The sequence below is a fragment of the Chanodichthys erythropterus genome, chromosome 5 (assembly GCF_024489055.1).
Source record: "Chanodichthys erythropterus isolate Z2021 chromosome 5, ASM2448905v1, whole genome shotgun sequence".
NCBI lineage: Eukaryota > Metazoa > Chordata > Actinopteri > Cypriniformes > Xenocyprididae > Chanodichthys > Chanodichthys erythropterus.
This window is the reverse complement of record NC_090225.1, coordinates 29,830,157-29,852,951: the sequence shown is the minus strand read 5'-3', so window position 1 is coordinate 29,852,951 and position 22,795 is coordinate 29,830,157. Positions and strand designations below refer to the sequence as shown.

The window sequence follows — 22,795 nt, the reverse complement described above, 5'->3', positions numbered from 1 at the left end:
AACAAGCCACAATTCATTCTATGCAAATTCTTCCCCCGTTGACATTATAACATACTTGTCACTGTGTTTGGTTAGCATCAGCTGGGTAGTTCTCAATGCTTCTCCAATTTGTTCCTTCTTTGTCACCATCTCCTCCATTGAAATCTATAATATAACATGACAATGAACAGTGTTTAGCAAATCACAGTTAGGTTAAGATTAGTTGCACTTTGAAAACCACTTCATCCAACATCTACTGTAGGTTATTTGAATTCAGACAAATGTTTTGTAAGCAACCACTACTCATATAATTTGCAGAAAATGTGGGGATATGTCACTATAAGAGTTAAATTATTAAATTTTAGTCCAAAAGTTTGAGACCACACTGAAAACCTGGGATTCAAAATCTAAATTAACACAGTAAATAAACAAAGTTTCATGATTTTGAATATGTTAAAAATATATAATTTCTATACATTCATTCTCAAATCCTCTGTAGGAAGTTGGAGCCTATCCCACACACACAACTACGGACAATTTAGGGCCAGATTTACTAACAGCTTGCACCACCGCAAACCATATTTTGGTGTTAAAAACTGCTGTCAGGATTTACTAAAGACACTTTTTTAGCGATGAAAAGGCGTGGACAGTTATTTTTTGCAGCTGGCCTTATTGCATATGCATTTGTAGGAGTTTCCCTTTCAGACGCAAAATTAATGGGAGGAGAGTATTTAAATGAATCCTGCAAGGTGATTTACTAAGGTTTGCACTAGTCAATTTACTGGAATTTTCTCTATTATTTAACGTCCCCAAAAAAGCATGTATTAAACCAGACATGTTTAATTTGACCTGCTCCTGGCAGATTACGTTGGTCATTATGGAAATTATCCGGTTGCGTCTGTGTTCTTTAGTTTGCGTGTCATCAGTAGATCATGTGCAGAACTTTTCACTCCCATCGCACTTTTTTGGAATTGCATTCTTGTGCTAATTTGCCCTGTTTAGTAAATCTGGCCCTTAGCCTCTTCAGTTCACCTGTGGTGCAGGTCTTTGGATTGTAAAAATCAGAGCGCACATAAGAAACCAACGCCGACACGGGGAGAACGTGCACACTTCACACAGAAAGGCCTCCTGACTTGAAGCAGGATTTATACCAGGGACCTGTTCAATTATTAAACTTACCAATTATTTATAAATATAATATTTGTAAGTTGCTTTGGATAAAAGCATATGCTAAATGCATAAATGTAAATTTAACCATTTACAGATATTGTGACACTGACCATGTGTGCTCCTTTGTACAAAAAGAACTGCTCCTACTTTACCACAAAATTCACTTATTAACATTCACATATCATGCTAAACAACATGATCAACAGATTTAACACAAACCTGTGGAGTCCATGTCAGCTTGTGTGCATGCTGCTATTAAAGGGTTAGTTCACCCAAAAATGAAAATTTTGTCATCATTTACTCACCTATTTTAAAGAATGTTGGTAACCAGACAGTTGACGGTAGCCATTGACATCCATAGTATTTTTTTTTTTTCCTACAATGGATATCAATGGCCACCGTCAACTGTCTGGTTACCAACATTCTTTAAAATATATTGTGTTCAACAGAAGAAAGAAACTCATAAAGGTTTGGAACAACTTGAGGGTGGGTAAATGATGATACATTTTTCATTTTTGGGTTGAACTTCCCCTTTAAAGCAAATACAGATTCTGAAATCCATTTTATTTTTTCAGTTACACTTTTTACTCCAATTGTTATGGTGATCATATGATTTGTAATGGGGGGAGAGAGGCAGAAAATGCGAAATACAGGAATTTCCACAAGTGGTCTCAGACTTTTGGATCCCATTGTATTTTTAAAGACAATTTGCCATGTTTATATAAACATGAAGGTTGAGTAATCAGTCTTTTGTTTGGAGAAGTATTTAGTCTGTCATTAGGGATGTGACATTGTAGAAGGATGAATAGTCATTCTGACACAGCTTTCTAACTTGGGAAACAATTTATTTTACATGGCATGTAAATTGCTCTCTGCTCTTGGTCAGTCATCAGTACATTTACCACCTAAATTACTTGGCTCAGACAACCAAGCAGCTCTCCAAAATGAGTGGTGTGCAAGATTGTGTTTGATGAAGTGTAGAGATATAGCAACGTCACTAGTGCAGGGAATGATTTAACCACCATAGAGCACAGAAGGCCCAGTGTAATTTGTACAGTTTATCACACTGTACATGCACTGTATGTTGTTAATGTGTCTGATAGAGCCACTTGTGTGCTTGTGGATGCATTTCCATCACTGTTGCACCTTGTATAAAATGGGAAATTGCCTGATGGCTGGTCCAGATGTGATCAAAATAGTGATTATGGTGATTAAATAAATCACAATTTGAAATGAAAGGGTAGACACATCATGGGTAAATATTTTATGTGAAATGTGGGTGGATAATAAAAGTAAGCAACAAGTATGTGAACAACACAAACATATGAAGAGATACACAATTACAATCTTTATTCAGAAAAATAACAATGTAAATGTGTTTTGATGTGTCTGACATATTAGCAAAGTTTTGAAATGTCAAAAAGGTCAGTTCCCTATAATGTTCACTATGTTGACAAGATGCTGACATTAAAACAGCTACAGATAAACCTGTTAAAAACGAAGAGAAAATAATTGGGTAGCTTGACTTGTTTACCTGGGGTTTACTAGTGCTCTCAGTGCTGGGTTTACCATCACTTTGAGCTTTTCCATCTTTGTTCAGATTCGTTTTCATACTGGACATCCAATTCAATAACTTGTTAACTTTATCGCCATGTTCTTTCTTCTCATCCTCAACAGACCTCTAAAATCATTGAAAAGAAATTGTAGGGTCGATTAAAAAACAATGTAAAACATTCATTATCAGCGCAATAAATCCTGTGTTTGAATGCAATATACAATAAGGAATTAGCAGGTCTATTAAGCTCCCAGCCATTTTACATGGAAGCATGCTTGGCAATAAATTAAAAATGCCATCAAAAAGAAAAAATGGATCCATAAGATATGAGACATTTTTAAACAATATCTTACAGTTGAAAAAAAAAAATCCCATATTTTTTCTAAAGACTGCCATTTTCACCATTTTGACCATTATGGTATTTTTTCAGGATAGAAAATATATATTTTTCTATATTGGATAATGCTCCATCATAAAGTGTTGCAAATATACTAGCTATGTCAATTGCTTTTTCTGCTATATACAAAACATTCACCAAAAAACAGCCTGATTTTAGATGTCCAGAAGCACATCAGAAGTGCCGATAGGTCCAGAAGTATTGGAAAGATGAAGTATTGCCAGTACTATGGGGCTTTGTTACTTCAAGAAGGACAAACCCAGTGTGGCTGTCAAAGACACTCTTTTCTAGAGCTTCCTTGAAAGACATTTTTCTCTTGGTTTTGGGGCAAGTGATACATTTCGAATGGGAACTGTCATGTTGAAGATGTGCAGCAGTTGCTTTGTCGATCAAACAATTCTGTATGCCATCCTCCAATGAGACTCTCTCTTGGCTCTCTGGGTTTATGAGCCCACCTGTTACGAGTTGAAACTCAAGACACCTCACTGCAACATCTTTTGGGAAAAGGTTCTCTTGCATTGCCTGAGCCACAGTCAAAGTCTTTCCATTTTGAGGGTGAATGAAACCATAGTAGGCTTGCTCACATTGCTGGATCTGTCTGGCAAAACCTTCATCTAAGAGTCCTCGATGCTGTGCTTCTGTAATCAGAACCCTTTCTCCAGACGCTGGATCACAGATGCCTCCAGTGCAAGCCTGGGCTTCTAGCAACCTCAATGCGGTGAGTCGGTCCACAAGGTTCTGCTGGTGTCCTTTGAAAACCGGGAGTCGTTTCTTCAAAGAAACATCCCAGAGTCCTGCAACAGGACTGTTTGAAACTTTAAAGGCAACTCTTCTGGAAATCAAAAGATCAGCAAACTCGGAAATGCTGAGCTGACCACTTCGGTAGTTACTGAGCTCTTCTGCTTGGAGAATTTTCAGACTAAGAGCATTTTCAATGCAAATCTGCCGTCCACTCTTATGGTCTGTTAGGATGTGTAAAAGATTCCTACTTGAGTCCATGATTGTTATCTCTTGCCATTCGCTCTCTTGTTGAGAGAGAAACAGGTAAGTTCTCTTGTCAATGTGACCAGACTTATATGCTTCATAGGCTGACATTTTCGCACCATTAGAAGTGTTGATGACCGATATTCTGTGTTTGCTGGAAGGTGAGAGGGTGAAGAGATGCTGGTCACCAAAAGGAAGAAGATATACTCCACCGTTGATATCATATACACAGATTCGGAGCAGTTCGCTGTAGTATGCCTTCTGCCCTGTTTCTGGATAGTGAAAATCTTTTGGGTTACTGACTGGGTCATAGAGACTTTGAAAGGTGGCTTGATTTATGAGCCCCTGCTCTAGTGCACAATCCATGGGTAACCTACTTCCAATTAACGGATGAATCAAACCTCCAGTGGCGATCTGAGTTTCCATTATTGCTTTCCCTCTATGTCTATCAAGAATTCTCTCCTCCATAGCCTGAAACACTGACAGAATCTTCCCAGCATGAGTATAGCCACTGACTGCTTTGTAAGCATCACTTATTTTGTCCTTGAGATCCTCAGTAATGATACCTTTCTCAAAAGCATCTGAAGGAGAGTAACCTTCGCCTGTCACAGGATCAATAATGTATCCTGTGGCAGCTTGCGCTTCCAAAAACTCAACGGCATAGGTTTTAGATATGAATCCTCCTGCAACAGCATCAAGGAAGGACAGCTTTTTCTTGCTAGACTCCATATAAACACCTGAAATAGAGGATGGTTTACCAACAAATTGAGCAAGTGATGCTTCTATCTCCTCCATAGTGATGAGGCCTGTTTGCAACTTGAGTGCAATTTCCTGAGAAATTATTTTTGTTTTGATTAACTTTTTAATACTTATCCGTCCTCTGAGACCTTGAATTTTATTGGAAGAAGACTCAATTTTCAGCCCTTTCGATTTACTTGTTATAGGCGAGTCAGAAGCAAGATTGATGGAGGACTCAGAATCATTGATATTGAATGAAACAGTCTGGCTTTTACCAGACCTGCCTGAGCTTTTCCTGAGTATAGGGTCAGTGATGTCACTCTGACTGTTACCAACCATTACTTGATTTGTGTGTATTTCAAACGCATTCGAATTCTGGAGTGGAACCGAATTTTCTGTCTTCTTGGTAGCATATTCCAGAGTTCTCTCGTTGATTACTTGCATTTTGGTTTGCTTGACCTTTTGTAGCTCCTCCAGCACTTTTTCCTTTTCCAGTGTAGCTATCTGCAAGCATGAGATCATTTATGCAATTAGAGCATGAAACCTAAATTGAAATGTAGACTCTATGATGATGATACCATACTGTAAATTCATTATATATTACATTACATTTATATATATTTATATATTAATACATATTTTTTGAATTAAGAATTAAGGTGAAGTATGTGATTTCTGCACTAATAGAAAAAATAGAACCTCTCTCCCCCACTGCTTTTATTCCCAAAAGTGAGCACTATTTGCCTCATGCAATTATTGCGCTATTACCGTCTGGGGTACAAGTAGTGAACAAGTAGTGAACAGCAATAATTTTTCAAATGATGATCAAATTCTGGAGAAGAGCAGGAAGGACAACTATCAATTGACTTTGGTGCTTTCAAACTTTTAGTGCACACTTGACGTCAGAATATGGTTTGTTTGGATAATGTGAACCCTGTTTTCAGAACCCGGGTGCACTGCACACCTGTAACCCATGACTGAGTCCACTTAAAAAGGTGGTCTGGGGTACTCCGGTGGGGTTTACTGCTGATATGAATGCTATTGTTCTAAATCATAGAAGTGAGCTGCTATTGATGACGCATGATTGGTCAAATTGTGTCAGTGTGTGGTCACTCACTTTCTTGACAAGTAGGATTGATGCACTGCAAGCAGAGAGATAAAGGTTTATTATTTATAATTTCCTCTCACCTCAGCAGAAGCCGACTTCCGCATTCTCTGGAACCTTTGCGGCAGATAGACCAAAGTATAAAAGTAAGGCGAGTAAACCTGTCTATTTTCCTGCCTTGTCCTGCATTATCATTACCTAGCAACAAGGGTAAACAGCTGCCAATTTGATGACGCAAGCGTACCGAGGATCTGACCCACAAAACAGTGTGAATAGAATACAAGAGGAGCAACTGACCAAGCAATGGAACCAAGAGTGAAAGCACCTTTACTTATAGTTGTCTCTGCACGTCGTTAAAACACAAAGAAATCACACACTTCACCTTTTAATGAATGTTTTCACAGACAACTGTGAATGCACTTGAAATCGTACCTCAGAGCTCATTTTCATTTTCTTTAGTTCCTCCTCCAGGCTCTGTTTCGCTTCTTCGTATGACACAACAATTTTCTGAGTCAGCTGAAGTTCAGTCTTGAGCTTTGCCAGCTCTTCGTCTTTTGCACACTGATGATTGGCTTGTCCAAGTGCCTCCAATTCTTTTAGATGCTTCTGCTCAGAGTTGACTGCTACCTCAAGCTTCAGATTCTTCTCCTGTAGAGACTTCATTTCATTGATGTAAGAGACAATCTGTTCTTTTAGAGATCTTGCTTCCCTTTCTGAGATGTCCAATTTCTGCTCAGTCTCTGCCAACATTTGCTTTAACCTTGATATCTCATTTGAGCTGTCTTTGTGAATATTGTCGAGTTGAAAAATATTGGATTTGACCCTGATTTTTTCAGTTTCTAACTCAGAAATTTTTGATTTTGCTTTGAGAAGTTCAAGGTCAAGAATTCCCCTCTGTCTGTCAGATTCGTCCAACTGAATACGTACATTGCAGAGGTGTTGTTCAGCTTCCTGTTTGGCTTTTGTTGCATTAGCAACAAATGCTTTCAGCTTCTCCACTTCTTGAGACAGGTGCTTGTTGTCTCTCTCTGCAGTTTCCACAGTATGAGAGTGCTCCTTTGATTTCCTCTCATGCTCCAACTTTAAGCGTGATTCTTGCAGTGAAAGCTTTTGCTCCATTTCAGCCTGCACTAACTGCAGTTGAGTCTCATAGCCTTTCTTTTGTAAGTCGAGTTTACCTTTGAGATCATCGAGCATCTTTTTACAGTTTTCCAATTGTTCACCAAGCTTTTGTGACCTCAACTCAGCAGCTGCCGTTTGATTTTGCTTCTGCTTAAGCTCTTCCTGGGTTTGTCTCAACTTCTGCTTAAGTTCTGATGTTTGGAGAGTTAAACTTGTTATTTTGTCTTCCGCAGCATTTCTATCCTTTTGAAAAGTGACTAGTTCTTGTTTTAAATTTAGTACAGATTTATCTGCGCTTGAGCTCAACTCTCGCATAACAGAACTTTTCCTTTGGAGTTCTGCCTCCAATTCTTTGAATTTGGACTGACTTAACCTGTTTTCTTCAGTCACCCGCTGTAGCTCATCTTTTGTTCTTTTTAGAGTGGAACTAAGATCATCAAATTCACATTTTAACACCTGTAACTTCTGGTCAGCGGTTTGCTTATCCCTCTGAAGAGATGAAATGTCCTGTTTCAGGCTTACGGTGGCTTTTTCTGAACTTCCACTGATCCTGCTAATCATCTGCTTACATTTCAAAAGCTCATTTTCAAGTTCTCGCACCTTTGACATGCTCTTCTTACCTTCAGATGACTCCCTTTGAGATTCTCCTATGGCTTTTTTTAAAGCCATGTTCAGGTTATTTATCTCGACTTTATGTTCCTGAATCTTCTGATTAGCCAGATTCCTCTCGGTGGTTATGGAACTCAGCTCTGCTTTGAATTTTGAAACATCTTTTTCATAGTTGGTGATAGTCAATGTGAGAGACTTGATCTTCTGCTGTAGCTCAGTTGTCTTTATGGCTTCTTCATTGTAATCTTTAAGTTTGATCTGAAGCTCATGAGATACCTGTGTTTTATTCAGAAGTTCCTCTTCAACTATTTTTACCTGAGATTTTGCACTTTCTGCCTGGGATCTGAGTATATTAATTTGCTGTTCCTTACTGTCAATCTCAATGGATGCTCTATCGAGTTCTGCTTTCACATTTTTAATGGAACGCTCACTGTCCATGTTAATCTTCTTGAGTTCTTCTACTTTCTTAGCAAGCTGTGTCACTTGCACGGAACTTTTCTGAAGCTCTAATTCAAGGTTTTTGATTTTGTGTTGAGCTTCCTTCTCTGTTCTTGTCTTCAGATTGATTTCTTCTTTGGCTCTCTGCAGTTGCTCCTTCAAAACCTCTGCTTCACCTTTCAGGGTTTTAATCTTTTGGTCAGCGTGTGATTTGTCTTGCTGGATTGACTCAATACTTACCTTAAGATGTCGGGTATCACTTTCCAATAACTGATTCTTTCTATTAAGTTCATTGACCTTGAATGTCATCTGCTCTACTTCAGTCTGTTTGGAAGACAACTCATCTTCCAGGCACCTCAACTTATGAGTGCTCTCCTGTTCAAAGGAGGTCCACTGTAAAAGTTTTCCTTGGTTGACCTTGAGCTGGTCCTTAATGCCATCAACCTCTGTCTTCTGGAATAGCACTCTCTGCTCCAGAGCCGATTTGTCTCTTTGGAGAGACTTGATTTGTTCTTGATACACGTAGACAGACTTTTTCAGTTCAGAAGATTCTTGTCTTAACTCCTCTGCTTTCTGTCTCATGTTGGACCTATCTGCATCCATTTCCACTTGAAGCTTCAAAAGCCTGTTGTTTGCCTCATCTAAGAGTTCTTTAAAACGTTGGGCTTTCTCCTCAGCCACAGTTTTGTGGACAATGACTGAGTTCAATTCAGACTTCAAGGTCTTGATCTCATTCTCAGCTCGCTTCTTGCTCATAATGAGCTCTTCCATTTTGCGTTGCAGAACCTCTGCCTCAGCTTCAGAATGGATTATTGAAGAACTGGTTGTAAAGGTTGACAGTTGTGAACCTTCTTTGGAGAAACCCAACAAGGATTCACCTTGCATCATTCTGACTTCTGACTTGTGGGCCAGATCCATTTCCATGATTCTCACCTGGCTAATGAGCTCTGCCTCGGCATCTTCCTTAGCCCTCAGTTCTCGCTCTAATGTACGACTGTGCTCCTCCAGGCCCTGTACATCACTGTCCTTACGACGTAAATGATCTTCCAGCTTCTTACGGGCTAATGTACTTTCCTCTATGCTCTTTTTAAGGTTGCGGAGGCTATCTTCCAGGGAGGTCTGTTTGGCTTCTGACTGCTGAACCTGTTGTCGAGCTCGATTCAACTCTTGCTCGATGGAACCCTTGCTTTTGATCACACCTTCTAATTCAACACGATATTTCTGGGCCTCATACTCAGCCTTTGACTTCTGTAAGGTCAAGTCCTCAATTGACTTTTTCTGTATCTCAAGGTCTGCTCCCAAGATGTCCAGCTGCTGTTGCCTGTTAGAGAGCGATGCCTCGAGTTCCAGTACCTGACGCCGGAGCCTGGTGATCTCCTCTTCACTTGCAGCTTTCTGCAGCTCCACGCTCTCAGTCCAGCTTAAGTACTCCACATTTTCCAGTGATTTCCTCCTCTGAAATGAAAGATACAGTCATCCTCCAGTCAACCACTTGGGAGAGAAAAGGCGGTTCTTGCCCACTTACCAATAAAAGGCTGAAAAACCACCACCATCACGTATTTGCATGTACTCTTCAGCGTTTTTCCAGGACATGCTTTCCCAAAGGTCAAAGTCACCAGCAATGATACAAAATACAGCAATTTGTGCTATTTTGTATCAAAATAAATCTCCAAGCACTGAGCAACATTTTGAAATGCAGAGTGTAATAAAAATTTGTCACTATTCTAACTGGTGAATGAAACATGGCTGGGAGCATAGCCTTGCTAAATAACATGCAATAAAGCTGCTACAAAGCAAAAAACAGAAAGGTAACATTAGCATTTCAGCTATGGTGCTGATGCTAATCCACTCTATTTGATGAAGCACGAAGGACAATAACAAGTCAACAAATGCCCTACCTCGTCCTCTTCCGCCCTCTTCAGTGTTTCACCTGCAAACTTCACATACTGTGTCATGAGAGTGACCAGGGCTGTGTAACGTGTACGAAGGTCCATAAACTGAGGAGGGAAACAAAGACAGACATACTCATACAACCTGAATAGAATAGCAGTGTAAGCCTATGAAAATAGGTCATATTTATCTCGTACCTCTTGCTGGATGACATCAGAGGAACTCTGCATCTTCCTCCTCTTCACTGGGGATTTATGCTGAGAGTCAACCATGGCTCTATAAGTCATCAACTGCAGTTCATAGTCCTTAAAGAAGAACAAGGTTGTAACAAACAGTATAAACTTAAATAAAAGTTTGGTTGCTATGTGCTTAATTGCTATATTGTTATATCGTTTCCCTGGGAATAAAGTATTTTTGGGTATAGCATTTCCACATAAAATTACTATAATGGTACTATGGTAAAGTACTGGTGTCATATGGTAATAACATGGTACTACATGATTACAATATTCACATGAGACAGTATACCATAGTACCCAAAGATTATTAAAATGGTACCATATACTTCATAATGTAGAATATTTCCAAGTTTGTCTTACTTTCACTCCAACTGCATACTGCTCTGAATACTTCTGGCACTCCTCAATTTTGCTCTGTTTTTGCTCGATTTCTGCAACCAAAACCTAGAAACAAAACAAATGTCAGGATTAAATGCTAGTAAACTAGATACAATTTACCAAATAGTTTTTTTTTTCTTCGTACTTTCTGTTGGTTAAGGAACTCGGCTAAAGCCTTGCTGTCCTCAGGCTGATTCTCTTGGGCCTTGAGTTGCTTGGCTTCCATTTCTTTGCTCCATTCATCCAGGCCGTTGTATGTGTCTTTGTAGTATTTAAGAGATTTGCTAATGCCTTCCAGGTCTCGGAGCCTAAACACAATGGAAAACAAATACATCGTACATCATGAACAAGATAAATCATGCAATATCAAAATAAATGCCCATGCATTAAGCTACATGCATTCCTTTAGCTCAAATGGTACATTGTGGTGCTAGCAATGTCAAAGTAATGGTTTGATTCCTGATAAAAAGTATACCCTAAATGCAATGTGGCGCTTTAGATAAAAGCGTCTGCCAAATACATAAATATATATGTTATAAATAAATGAAAAACACACTAATCCCTGCAGCAGGGGCAAAAGAATCAACTTAATGACCTGTTTTCAATCTGAGAGTGGATGTTTTGCCAGCGTTCTTTGAGCTGGTCGGCCTTCTCCTTGTGCCAATCCAAATCAAAGTCTCTCTCGTTGTGTGTTTTGAACATACGCTCACTGACCACTCGTGCCTTTTGCAGCTCGTCCTCCAAGTCATGGAATACCTCGCGTCTTTCATCGATTTCAGACCTCCATTGCTAAAAAATCAAAAGTGTTAAGTCAAAGATGTTTCATGACTAAACCATCAGTAAGATAGAGACAGCTTTTTCAAAGTTACAATGAGAGTTTTTACCTTAAGAGTGCTCATGACACCATCGATAGATTTTAAATTAGCATTGACTGTATCCTCCTCACACAACTTGGCTTCATAAAGTTTGACCAGAGCTTCGGCACTCTGACTGTGTTTCACCACCAAGCTCACTGTCTTCATCCTGAGGGTAAAAGATAATCAAGTCAGATAGAAATTATATAGAGGCCCTTTCTAGCCGTTCCTACAGTATAATGCTGTTCATCTTTCTTTAGTGTGTAATGTTGCTGTTTGAGCATGAAAAAGCTCTGCAGAGTCACAAAGTCCCTCCATCATTCTCTTAATCAGTGTCAGTGTTTCTGAACTCCCTGAAATGCCTCCATTGTAGTCTTGAGTTTTCTTCACAGTATTCCTCATTTAAATAATTCATAAGCAGAATAAATGGGCAGGGCCTGGTTGAGTTAGTTAGTAGTGTGTTAAAACTGGCAGTTACGGTAAGGGGCGGGACATCTACTAACCACTAGGTCACATCAGTAATACTTGCCTTAACTCTTTCAAACACATCTCATTTAGGCACTGAGTAAAGACTCACTTCTCCAGGTAGATGCAGCACATGGAGTAGACCTGGTTCGTGCTCTGGGTGAGGATGTTGAGCTCAGAGGAAAGCGTGGGGACGGATGGAGAGGCAGCTGCTTGCCTGAGAAAAACTTCACACTTCTCTCTCAGGGTCTCCAGGTCTTCCTTCAACCTATCCAGCTCTACCTTTTTTTTCTGAAATGTGTGAGAAGGAGAAGCCAGATGCATTAAAGAAATTGTTTTTGATTCAGGATCCAGATTTAACACTGGACGTCAAGTGCTGATCCAAAAACAGAGCTGAAGATCAAACCTCCTGTTCAGTGATGCGCAGCAGACACTCCTGCAGGTCATCTCTGTCTAGCGGAGTACGGATTTTCCGGATCAGCTGTTCCTCATGACCCTCCACACGCATGCGGAAGTTACGCACCTCAGTTATGAAGTGGTTGAACACAGACTCCTCGTGTTCTTCTGTTGACCACCAGAGGGCAATGTATTACATCAGTCGGACTCCTTGATGTCCATACAATAATTTACAGTTTGTTTCTTTCTTTTTCTTGGAGAAAATACAGTGAAAATGTAGCTAGTGACAACACAACTAAGCCTAATTAATCTTTAACACTTGTGTATGTGCATGTAAATGTGATCAGTTTTGTTGACAATTCATTATTAAATTACAGGCAGCAGATATAGTTAACTTATAAAACCTCACAATAAGAGCAACAAAAACAAAAAGGACCCAAAAACACTTGCTCTCTAATTTCAAATGTTGATGAGGAGATCTGTGCATGGATAAAACATCATTCCTTATAGTATTAACAATCTACTTAATAGGCTTAGGAGAACATGTGTTTCTACCAGGCACCAATCACTGCTAATTCAAACGTATAGTTCAGTTATTCTCTGAGCAGCCCCATATTTCACTACTCACATTTGATGTTGCTTTCCTGATATGGCCACTGTCTTTGAAAATGCATGATTTCTGGTCACTTTGTTGTATATGCAGGTGTGTATGTGTACAGTAACTTGCCTCTCTCTGCAGATTTGAGGAGTTCCTCGTAGTACTCCTTACAAGCCAGAACCTCCTTTTCCAGCTGGGCACAATCAGCCACTGTGAAAACATCCGATTCATCGCTGTCCCGCAGGAAGTCCTCAAAGTGGGACTGCAGGCTGCTCAGCACCTGCTCGTGATCACCTGGCAACAGGGTCTTGATCTAGGGAGGGAAATTACCATTACACGCTCACTAGGTTTTAAAACATAACTTAGTCTCAAGGGACACGCAAACAGAAGATCTGTACCGAGGCAACAGTGCTTTTGCGGATGGCACGGATGTCAGTCATCAGATAGTGCCAGGACACGACGCTCTTCATGTTAATGTGAGAGTGATGCCACAGAGCCAGAACATTCTGATAGAGCTGCTCAATCCTGATGGAGTGAGAGAAAAAGTATAATATTTAATATCCAATATTTGTGAGTAACTGCCATTAAGGTGAAAGGGAAGGATACAGGACAAATATAGAGACTTCCCTCCTTTGTTTAAACTAGGGCTGCACGATATTGAAGAAAAATGTAATATGCTTATCACATAAAACACTGCTTAGTCTTTGCTGTATGATAGAAATATATAATGATTCTTATTAAAGCTAAACAAGTTATTCAGTCAAGAGTGAGTGATTTCCTCTTTGTCTTTTGTTGTTTGTTTGACATTAAGCACACAGACGGAAGCAGGTTTATTAGGCTGCTGTCACTTTAAGAGCTGCACGGATCCAATATACTGATACATGCACACTTTCTTTCTCAACTGTTTAGTCTACTTAGGACATAACTGACTGTGTTTACATGAATACTCACCAAGATGGGCATTTTGACATTATTTTGTGAGTATTTGGCCATATAAGCTGCAGAAGATAACTGAATTCGGGATTACGCGCTGTCCGAGAGGCAGCATTGAGCATGTCACACGTGTGTAACAGTCATTTCTAGCCTACGTTGACCTAAATTTTGGACTTTTTGTAATCTTCTGGAAAATTAAAATTATGCAGTTATCATAAGCCGTTGCGATATGCATATTACGATATGTACATCTGTGATATTTCAATAATTTCGATATATATTGTGCAGCCCTAGTTCAAACAATTACTTAAATGCTGTATTTTATCATATTTGAACATAAATTGGTAAATTTAATTCTAAAGCTAGCATGAAATGAAAATGCATCTGTTTTCTAAATGCAGGTTATGCATCTTATTAACAATTAATCCGTGCATATGGGTTATATATTTTTTTTAAATGTCCTCGTAATATTTAATCAGAAACTCATTAGACTCTGTTGACATATGCAGGACTCTCCAATCATTGAGTGTGCTTAAACTCCATCCCTGCAAGCTCATCTGCATACGCCCACATCCCATCATCCAATCAACAACCAATGCATAAAACCAAATCGTCACCCTACTTTTTTTCCCCGATAATCTGTTATACTCAGATGTACGTCACAATACAAAAGATCTGTCGCTACTTCCATTTCACAACTTTTAAAAATAAAGAAAAACAATCAAATGGATTCCCAGAATGTCCTCACCTGCTTGCCATTTCAACTGCCTCCTTGTTGGGTGGAGGAACACTGAAGCAGACGGAAGGCACCATGGCCTCATTTCCAGACGGACTGATCACTTTCCACTTTGCCCTGTGAGAATTACTCACTAGAACACATTCATCTTCTTTGCCGATGGTGATCTGAGGAGAGAAGAGTCACGAAATGCATTAATGCAGACAATGCTGTTAATACGGGCAGCAGCAGCAGTTCAGGCATGGGGACCGTACCTCTATCTGCCGGTAGTCACAGATGGATTTGACGGTGATGGAAGTTCTGATGGGATTCTCTGGGTTGCGAGCCTTGAGCTGAACAACGGACTTTGCCCGGCCCACTAAGCCACCCACAGTGCTGCTGTATTTCAGAAGCTGCTCTTTCTCATCCTGTGAAGAACAAACATCAATCCATCATGCCGTGTCCAAGTCATGCACATACATCTACACATTAATGGACAGGGATGAGAATCTGAAGAAATGTAATGATCCAACCACAAATAATTGCATGAATTTATTGTGTTGAAGCTAACTAACCATGGACTCTTGAATTAGGTCTTCCAGCCGATGTAAGCTGCTGCTTCGGTCACAGCTGTACTTCCTGTGGATGGCATCTTGGAGGCTCTTAAGGTAATCCAATGACTCTTTGGCATCGCTGAAAAACTATAAGGAGAGTAACGTCATAACTGTAGGTCTGACATGAACTGACACAAGTCATGAAAATCTGTTAAACTGCTAAACTAGCTGCATAACTCACGTCAAAGTAGACAGCGTTCTCTTTCAGATGTTGCTCCACACAGTGACAGAGCTGCAGTATCCAGCTCCACTGAGTCTGCATGGCTGCTCTGTACGCCTGATTCACAGACGGAAGCAGAAGGAACATCTATGAATTTACTCCGTTTTATTATTTTATTTTATTTTATTATGGAATGGTCATTGGTCAAATAAACAAAACAAAATAGCAATAAAATGTTAATACAATGTTTCCATAAACTTAGAGGGAATATATATAATGTTTCATTTTTAATTTTATTTAATTTTATATTATTTTATTTCTATTATATTCTATTATATTATCTGTCATTATTTTAGAATGGTAAAGTAAAAAAATAAATAAATAAATAAAATAGTAAAAAAAATAGTAATGAAATGTTTTTTTTATTATTATTTTATTTTATTGTATTATGAAATGGTAAAATAAAAAAAAAAAAAAAAAATAAAATGTAAAAATGTATATTAAAAAAAAGTAAAATGTTTTCCATACAGTTAGAGGGAACATTTTTATTTTATTATTTTTTTATATTATTTTATTTTATTATGGAATGATCAAATAAAAAACAATTTTATGTCATTTTATTTTATTATGGAATGGTCAAATAAACAAAATAGTAATAAAATATTAATACAATGTTTCCATAAAGTTAAAGGGAACATATACTGTATGTATTTTTTTAATAAATGTATGTTTCATTTTTAATTTAATTTATTTTATTTTATTTTATTTCTATTATATTCTATTATATTTTATGCTTTTATTATTTTAGAATGGTAAAATCAAATGTTTTTCATTGTATTTTATGTAATTATTTTTTATTTTATTTTATTATGGAATGGTAAAATAAAAAAAAATAAAACATTATTTTTTTTTTTCCATACAGTTTTAATTATTTTATTTTATTTTATTTTATTTTTTTATGGTATGGTAAAAATAAAAAAATAAAATAGTAATAAAATGTGTCCATAGGGACTATCTATGTATTTTCTCAGTTTTAACTGTATTTGATTTTATTATTTGATTTTATCTTTCATAAAAACTTTCTCTCTTTCACAGAACAGAACAGTTACATACAATGTAGACGGAAGCTGTCAAGCTCCAAAAGAAAAAAAAAAAAAAAACCACCATGAAAATATATCATAAATGTGGTATATTCTGATACGGCCCATGACGACGGTAAGTGTAAATATGCAAAGAGCAGAAGGGGGAAATGATTTTAGAAGACTTACAAAATAATGTACATGAAGTTTGCCTAACCATAACTACTTTGATCATATAACCTTCCCACTCCCTTTCATTATCTGGAAAAGAACAGCGTGAGCCTTCTGCTAAACTCCTCCATTTGTGTTCAACTTCTCCTGTAGGTTTGGAGCAATATGAGCGTAAATAAATGATGACAGAAATGTCTTTTTTGTGTGCACTATTCCTTAAATAGTAGTTTCATGACTTTTTATATTTTATTCATAAAAATTATTTTTTAAAGTTTAGATGGATAATTTTGTTTGCCATTAAAAGTATGTTGCAGGCGTCAGTCGGCTCTACCTCGATGGTCAGTCTGGCCGGATGGTTCTCCAGCAGGAGGCTCTCTGCCTTCTCCTGTACTGACTTGATCACCTCTTCCTTGTCATCCAGTTCTCTCATGAGATCCTGTGGAAAGATGCGGGCATATGAAAACGTTCCTGCCACAGATATCTAGCCTCCTTTCCAAGAACCTGCACCTTAACACGCAAAAGCAAGTGAAGGCAAATCATGACGGATGTTTACAGTGCCGCCACATCTAACAGCTGTCTTTACAGCTCCAATAGAAGAAGATGTGTTCACTGCTGCTGCGGTTAAAGTCAGTTTCCAGTGCGGCTCTTCTGGATTAATATAATTATGGGAGGCTTTTCATATTGAAGCATCAAACCAAACCACTATTTATCATAGCTAATCCATCTGATGGAAAAATATATTACTGTTCAAAAGTCAAAAGTTTGGGGTTGGTTGTTTTTGAAAGAAGTCTTTTCTGCTTCTTACAGACCCCATACTGCTAACAAAATACATGATAAATATTCCATATATCACTCAGGCCCTTTAGACTGAGCACAACATTCAGTTGATGTGGGTTTGATGGTCTTACTGCATGATAATCCCTCTTCCTCGAAATGTTACTGTTTCGTTCACTCCAGTCGAAAGCCACTTCCTCTTCCTCCTTCTCATTGAGCCAGATCAGCTCCTGAGTGGCACGAGATACAAAGTCATACAGGCTGTCCAGGTGTTTCTGCCTCTCACCAGAGCATTTCTGCAAACACAAAAGCATGGGAAACTCAGACGCACAGTTCTTACAGAATGTGGGACCTTAATTCAGATCTTTACAGAGTTAATTTACCAGCAGCCTCCTGTACTGGCTTTCTAACTTGTTCAGCTTCTCAGAGTAGCTCTGCTTCAATGGCTGGGTCATCTGAATCTGTGGGGGTGACACGGTAAGTTTTATAGCATTTAAAGGAATAGTTCACTCAAAACAAAAATGACAATTTCCCACAGAAAGTCATATGGGTTGGAACAATATGACGGTGAGTTTACAATGACTGAATTTAGATTTTTTAAATAAAATTTCAAAATATGTAATGATTCACCTCATTCATTTTGGCTTCTTTAATGCTCAACTGGAATTCTTCAATGGCTTTGTGGAAATCTTTATGATTCCCTAAATTTGATTCAACACTCGGTAGGTCAGATCCCCATTCCGCTTGATCCAGCTGAACCTTTCAGAGACAAACAGATCAGAGCAAAAGCATTAATAACCTCAGCACACCTCTTTTTGTCTTGCTTTGCAGTAAATATATATAAACATAATTACACAGTTTTACTTCTCAAGCAAATTATGTTTTTTAAAAGACACTAAGGGCCAGATTTACTAAACAGGGCAAATTAGCATGAGACCGAAATCTCATAAAAGTGCCAATGGGAGTGGAAAGTTCTGCGGGTGATTTACTGACAATGACCAAACTAAAGAACATTTCCAAAATGACCAACACCATCTATTAAATTTGCGTAGGGTTGTGAACTCATGTGATCTACAGTACAAATAATACTAATAAATTGACTAGCGTAAACTTTAGTAAATCACATTGCATGATTTATTTAAATACCCCCCCCCCCCCCCCCCCATAAATACTGCGTCTGAAATGGAAACACCTACAAATGCATATGCAATAATGTCAGCTGCAAAAACAACTGTGTCCACGGCTTTTCAGCGCTAATTATTCCCTGCGTGTCTTTAGTAAATCCTGACAGTAGTTTTTAACACCAAGAGAGGGTTTGCGCTGGCACAAGCTGTTGGTGAATCTGGCCCTAAGACTTGATTTCAAAAAATAATAATTACATTTTGAATTACATTTATTTTTCTTACTCTGTTGGCAAATATTTTTTTCCTTATTTTAAGCATAAACCTCTGAAAATTTTGCAAGATATATTCTCTGAGATAAATTACTTTAATAATTCTGTAAGTTTTGTTTGCATCATCACTTAATGCATTAAAACAGTGTAGAAAATTGACAAATGGACAAAAATATTTTTTTCTAATTCACACAAAGAATGATAACTATAATGATAACTATTTTAGCGTCCACACCAGCGGAGGATATTGTTTTGTTTATTCTAAGCATGTATTCTATGCATGTTTGTTGTCTGTCACTTTAAATGCTTGAGCTCTTTAAAGCAGGATGGATTCTGATTGGCTGTCTGAATGTTTTTATCATTCATCAGCTGGAAAAAAAGAATTCTAATAATTAATCTATCCGGTATCATTATAGTTATGCTGTGAAATTTGCTATTTTTTTAGTGTTCTATTTTTAGAACACTGGGCCCTATCATACACCCGACGCAATGCGGCACCAGGCGCACCAGGTGTTTTTTGCTAGTTTCAGCCCGATGCAGTTATCATTTTCACATCAAGCACCATGTTATTTAAATAGCAAATGCACTCACACCCATCTGTTCGCCCATGGGTGTCTGAAAACTAGGTGTGTTCAGGTGCATTGTTGGCGTGTTGCTATTTTGAGGCAACTGAAAACGACTGCACAAATTACCAACTGAAACCTGCTCTAAAGTCAATGGTGCAGTATTTTTTGGTTATTTAAAGGGCACGTTAGTAATATGCAGCTATAGGCAGGTGCACAACGCGCATACACTCTGCTTGTTACACACACAGGGATGTGCAGCAGCACACAAACCTACATGTCATAATGGATAGTCATTGCATATATCAGAATTACCTATTTACAGTAATGACGAATGAAATTGGCTAATTATTTGACCAATCGTGGCAGTACACACATGCATTTGAAATGACTCGTCAGGCTGAGGGTGTCTATATTCCGACATGTAAATAGTGAATCTGCCATGGTGCAAGCACACCTGGCTTTTAAAGGAAATGGGAGATGAGACTCTGATTGATTTATTGCACATTATGCCCAAAACACATAATGACTCATTAAGAGACTAAGCACAACGATTTGGACCATGCAGCTGGCGCCAACCATTTTTCAATAGTTAAACTAGCAAAAGTGGAATCGGACACGCCTGAAGTGCACCTGCGCTGTGTGCTTCAGACCATGCGCTTAAAATAGGGCCCTATTGTCCTTAATGTGAACAGGCCTTGAGAATGATTGCTTGCAGTGCACTAACAGAAGAAAGTCTTGAACATACCTGCATTTCCTCAACCCAGTTAAGTAGATCCTGCACAAACTTCATATTAACTTCATCCTCGGTCAAGTTAGGATCCGTGAATGAGGATTTGAGCATGGGCTTGCGGATCTGCATGTGTTTGAGGTGCTGAAGGATAGGAGGCTCCATGCCTCCTCCTCCTCCACCGGTGGTGAGGTAAGCCTGGACCGAAGCAGGCTGCATGCTGGGGGTCATGGCTGGGGTCATTGCAGGGCTGCCGCCCGTACTGGCCAGGCCTCCGTGAGTGAGAGCTGGAGTGAGGGCTGGAGACAGTCCGGCGTTGAAGCTTTGGGAAAAGTTCGAGTTCAAACTCTGTGTGATGCCGGAGATCATCATCTTGGTCTGTTCTGAGGTCAGTGTGCGACCTTTGCTGTAAACGCTGGAGCACTCCGTCCTCAAAGCCAACAGGTCGTCACGGAGCTTAGATACCCTGAGGAACCACAGAGAGCGTCACTATTACTTGTTTGGAGAACACTGTCAACCCTAACGCTCAAAATACTTAATTGGTTTGAGTAGGACAAACTTAAATTAAACAAATTAGTTCAGTTAAAATAACTGTTATAAGTACTTTCTTTTTCTTTTGGAGTTCACAGCACTGACATATTCGTTGTTTTGAGTTGTATTAACTAATTTCTTGTAAGTTTAACTGAAACTGGGCTGGGAATTTTTATTTGCCCATGGCACTCAAAAGGGAGAGTAAATGCTAAAATTAATTGTTATATAATGTTAAGTTTTGTGCAAGATTAATGTAAGGGAGATTTAGTAGTGATTAATGTTTAGTTATGGTAATTTAGAAGAGTTTCTGTTAATGTGAGATAACCTGACAAGTTAAATGTATAAATTAGTGTACTCAAATATTTTACGGTTTACAGTGAATGCCAAAAGAAGATTATAAAAGTGAATTATTATCTTTAATAATGAAGTTCATTGATCCACGTTCTGACCTTTGAACGAGCTGATCAGCCAAGTAGAATTTCCCATCCAGTAGAAGCTGAATATCCACAACCTGCTGCCTCAATAAATTCTCACACTCCAGAAGATAACCAGCGATCTCCGCTTCATTTTGGAACTGAATTCCTGATTCCAAACGTTTCGCATCCTAGAAAAGATATTCGTTTTCTTTCAGATTTCCAAAACAAAACGACATACCTTTGCTTCTGCAAAGTTTTAAAAAATTATTTATAAAAAAATATATATTTTCTTCTTCAGTATTTTCGCATTTTCCGGTAAAAGATCTAAAAAAAATAACACCTAAACATGCAAAAAAAAAATCTAAACATCCTTAAATAATAAATATAAATTCCTTAAGCAAAAAAAAAAAAAAAAAAATTAAAAACATATTGGCCCAGTTCCACAGACAAGGCTTACATTAAGTCAGGATTAGGTACTAATTCAAAAAAGACATTTAAGTAGCTTTTATAAAATGTTGCTTAGAAAAAAAACATTATTGGTGTGTATCATCAAAACAATGACACTGACATATTTTAAGATATGCTTTCAGTTAAAACAGCTCAAATGTTCATTTTAGTTTGGACTAGCTTAAGTTAAGCTAGTTAATTAGGTCTATTCTGAACTTACTGACTGAAGAGCCGTCCGTGCAAGCGCTAATTTGTCCTCTCCGCCTATGCAGTCTCGCTGAACTCTGTTTGCAATCTGCTGGAGCATTTCAAGTCTATGAAAACAAGAAGACAGATACAGTCAAACATCAGGGCAGGAGAAAGCTCATCTCCCTAAAGCGCGTGCGGCTCCCTCACCTGGGTCCATACGCAGAGCTGTTATTGAGATAAAGCGGGGTGCTGGACAGAGGCTCGTGAGCTCCGGAGAGCAGGTTTTCAGCAGAGCCCAGGCTGGTTAGAGTGCTGTCACTCACTGATGAGGTGCTACTGCAGTACACCAGGTTGCTGTGCATCATAACAGACTAACAATGTCTTTGACTGACCCAGAGAATGGTGATTACCACCCATCCATCAGCAGCAGACACCCCACCGGCCATCTACAGCCCTTCTGACGGCACCCGCTTCCAGCCACTGATATTTATAGGCTCATATCGGTGGCATAAAAGCCAGCCCACAAAAACATTAGCCCCAGGTAAAACACTGAGCGTTCATTTCATGTAAGACAGATGATCCACCACAGGTTCAGACAGTAAAGCTGTGAGAGATGTGGGTGTGCCACACTACACACCACATTCCTCACCCGCCTTCACAGTCATTTCAAACATTTAACCATTTATGCCATTCATGGCTGTTGTTATATAATCACGTATAAATAAAAGTGATAACGAATATTAAATACAAGAGTGATTTCCATATATTTCCAGGTGATTTCCAACACCATGTTTTCACATAAATATCATGAGTAATACAGCTGTGAATTGCACAAATCATATCTGTGCATAAACCAAAAATAATCAATATAATTACAAAAGAAATTTCCATTTTTTTTTTTTTCAGCCTTTTGGTGATATTAGTTATATACACCTGTCAAAAGTTTGAAAACATTAAAAAATGTTATGAAGAAAGTCTCATGCACACAGAGGCTGTATTTATTTCATCAAAAAATACAGTAAAACAGTGAAATATTATTCAAGTTTAAAAAAACTGTTCTCTATGTGAATATATTGTCAAATGTAATTTATTCCTGTGATCAAAGCTGAATTTTTCTGCTTTTTTTCTGCTTAACATTTGTTTTTGAAACAATGATACCATTC

The 22,795-nt window shown here is 38.4% G+C and overlaps 2 protein-coding genes across 28 annotated transcripts in view; both read right to left on the bottom strand.

Annotated features, from left to right (window-relative positions):
* Positions 1–22,795, bottom strand: part of dst (dystonin) — a 199,994-nt gene that overhangs the window by 83,412 nt on the left and 93,787 nt on the right. For 20 of the 27 annotated variants that reach the window (XM_067386836.1, XM_067386855.1, XM_067386833.1 and 17 more), the window contains 23 exons: positions 21,664–21,757; positions 21,030–21,184; positions 20,068–20,515; positions 17,994–18,122; positions 17,747–17,824; positions 17,498–17,659; positions 16,921–17,025; positions 15,361–15,456; positions 15,141–15,266; positions 14,841–14,993; positions 14,599–14,753; positions 13,316–13,442; positions 13,047–13,230; positions 12,330–12,487; positions 12,036–12,214; positions 11,489–11,627; positions 11,200–11,393; positions 10,750–10,912; positions 10,587–10,670; positions 10,185–10,292; positions 9,996–10,094; positions 2,684–2,830; positions 56–144 (listed from right to left, as the gene is read on the bottom strand). In XM_067386836.1, coding sequence (XP_067242937.1) covers positions 56–144; positions 2,684–2,830; positions 9,996–10,094; positions 10,185–10,292; positions 10,587–10,670; positions 10,750–10,912; positions 11,200–11,393; positions 11,489–11,627; positions 12,036–12,214; positions 12,330–12,487; positions 13,047–13,230; positions 13,316–13,442; positions 14,599–14,753; positions 14,841–14,993; positions 15,141–15,266; positions 15,361–15,456; positions 16,921–17,025; positions 17,498–17,659; positions 17,747–17,824; positions 17,994–18,122; positions 20,068–20,515; positions 21,030–21,184; positions 21,664–21,757 — 3,372 coding nt within the window. Of the gene's footprint in view, positions 1–55; positions 145–2,683; positions 2,831–9,450; positions 9,553–9,995; positions 10,095–10,184; positions 10,293–10,586; positions 10,671–10,749; positions 10,913–11,199; positions 11,394–11,488; positions 11,628–12,035; positions 12,215–12,329; positions 12,488–13,046; positions 13,231–13,315; positions 13,443–14,598; positions 14,754–14,840; positions 14,994–15,140; positions 15,267–15,360; positions 15,457–16,920; positions 17,026–17,497; positions 17,660–17,746; positions 17,825–17,993; positions 18,123–20,067; positions 20,516–21,029; positions 21,185–21,663; positions 21,758–22,795 lie in introns of all 27 variants that reach the window. The other 7 variants (XM_067386844.1, XM_067386848.1, XM_067386850.1 and 4 more) reach the window with 1 other exon arrangement.
* On the bottom strand, positions 2,864–9,440 carry LOC137020798 (desmoplakin-like). The gene is made up of 2 exons (XM_067386862.1): positions 6,361–9,440; positions 2,864–5,327 (listed from the first exon to the last, which is right to left on the bottom strand). Exons 1-2 carry the CDS (start codon positions 9,019–9,021, stop codon positions 3,276–3,278), a joined length of 4,713 nt encoding a protein of 1,570 aa, XP_067242963.1. The 5' UTR covers positions 9,022–9,440; the 3' UTR covers positions 2,864–3,275.

Coding starts and splice junctions, on each gene's coding strand:
- LOC137020798 (XM_067386862.1), bottom strand. CDS start 9,021: ATGGAAATGGATCTGGCCCACAAGTCAGAAGTCAGAATGATGCAAGGT. Junction 5,328..6,360: donor AAATGAAAATGAGCTCTGAG/GTACGATTTCAA, acceptor TCATGCTTGCAG/ATAGCTACACTGGAAAAGGA.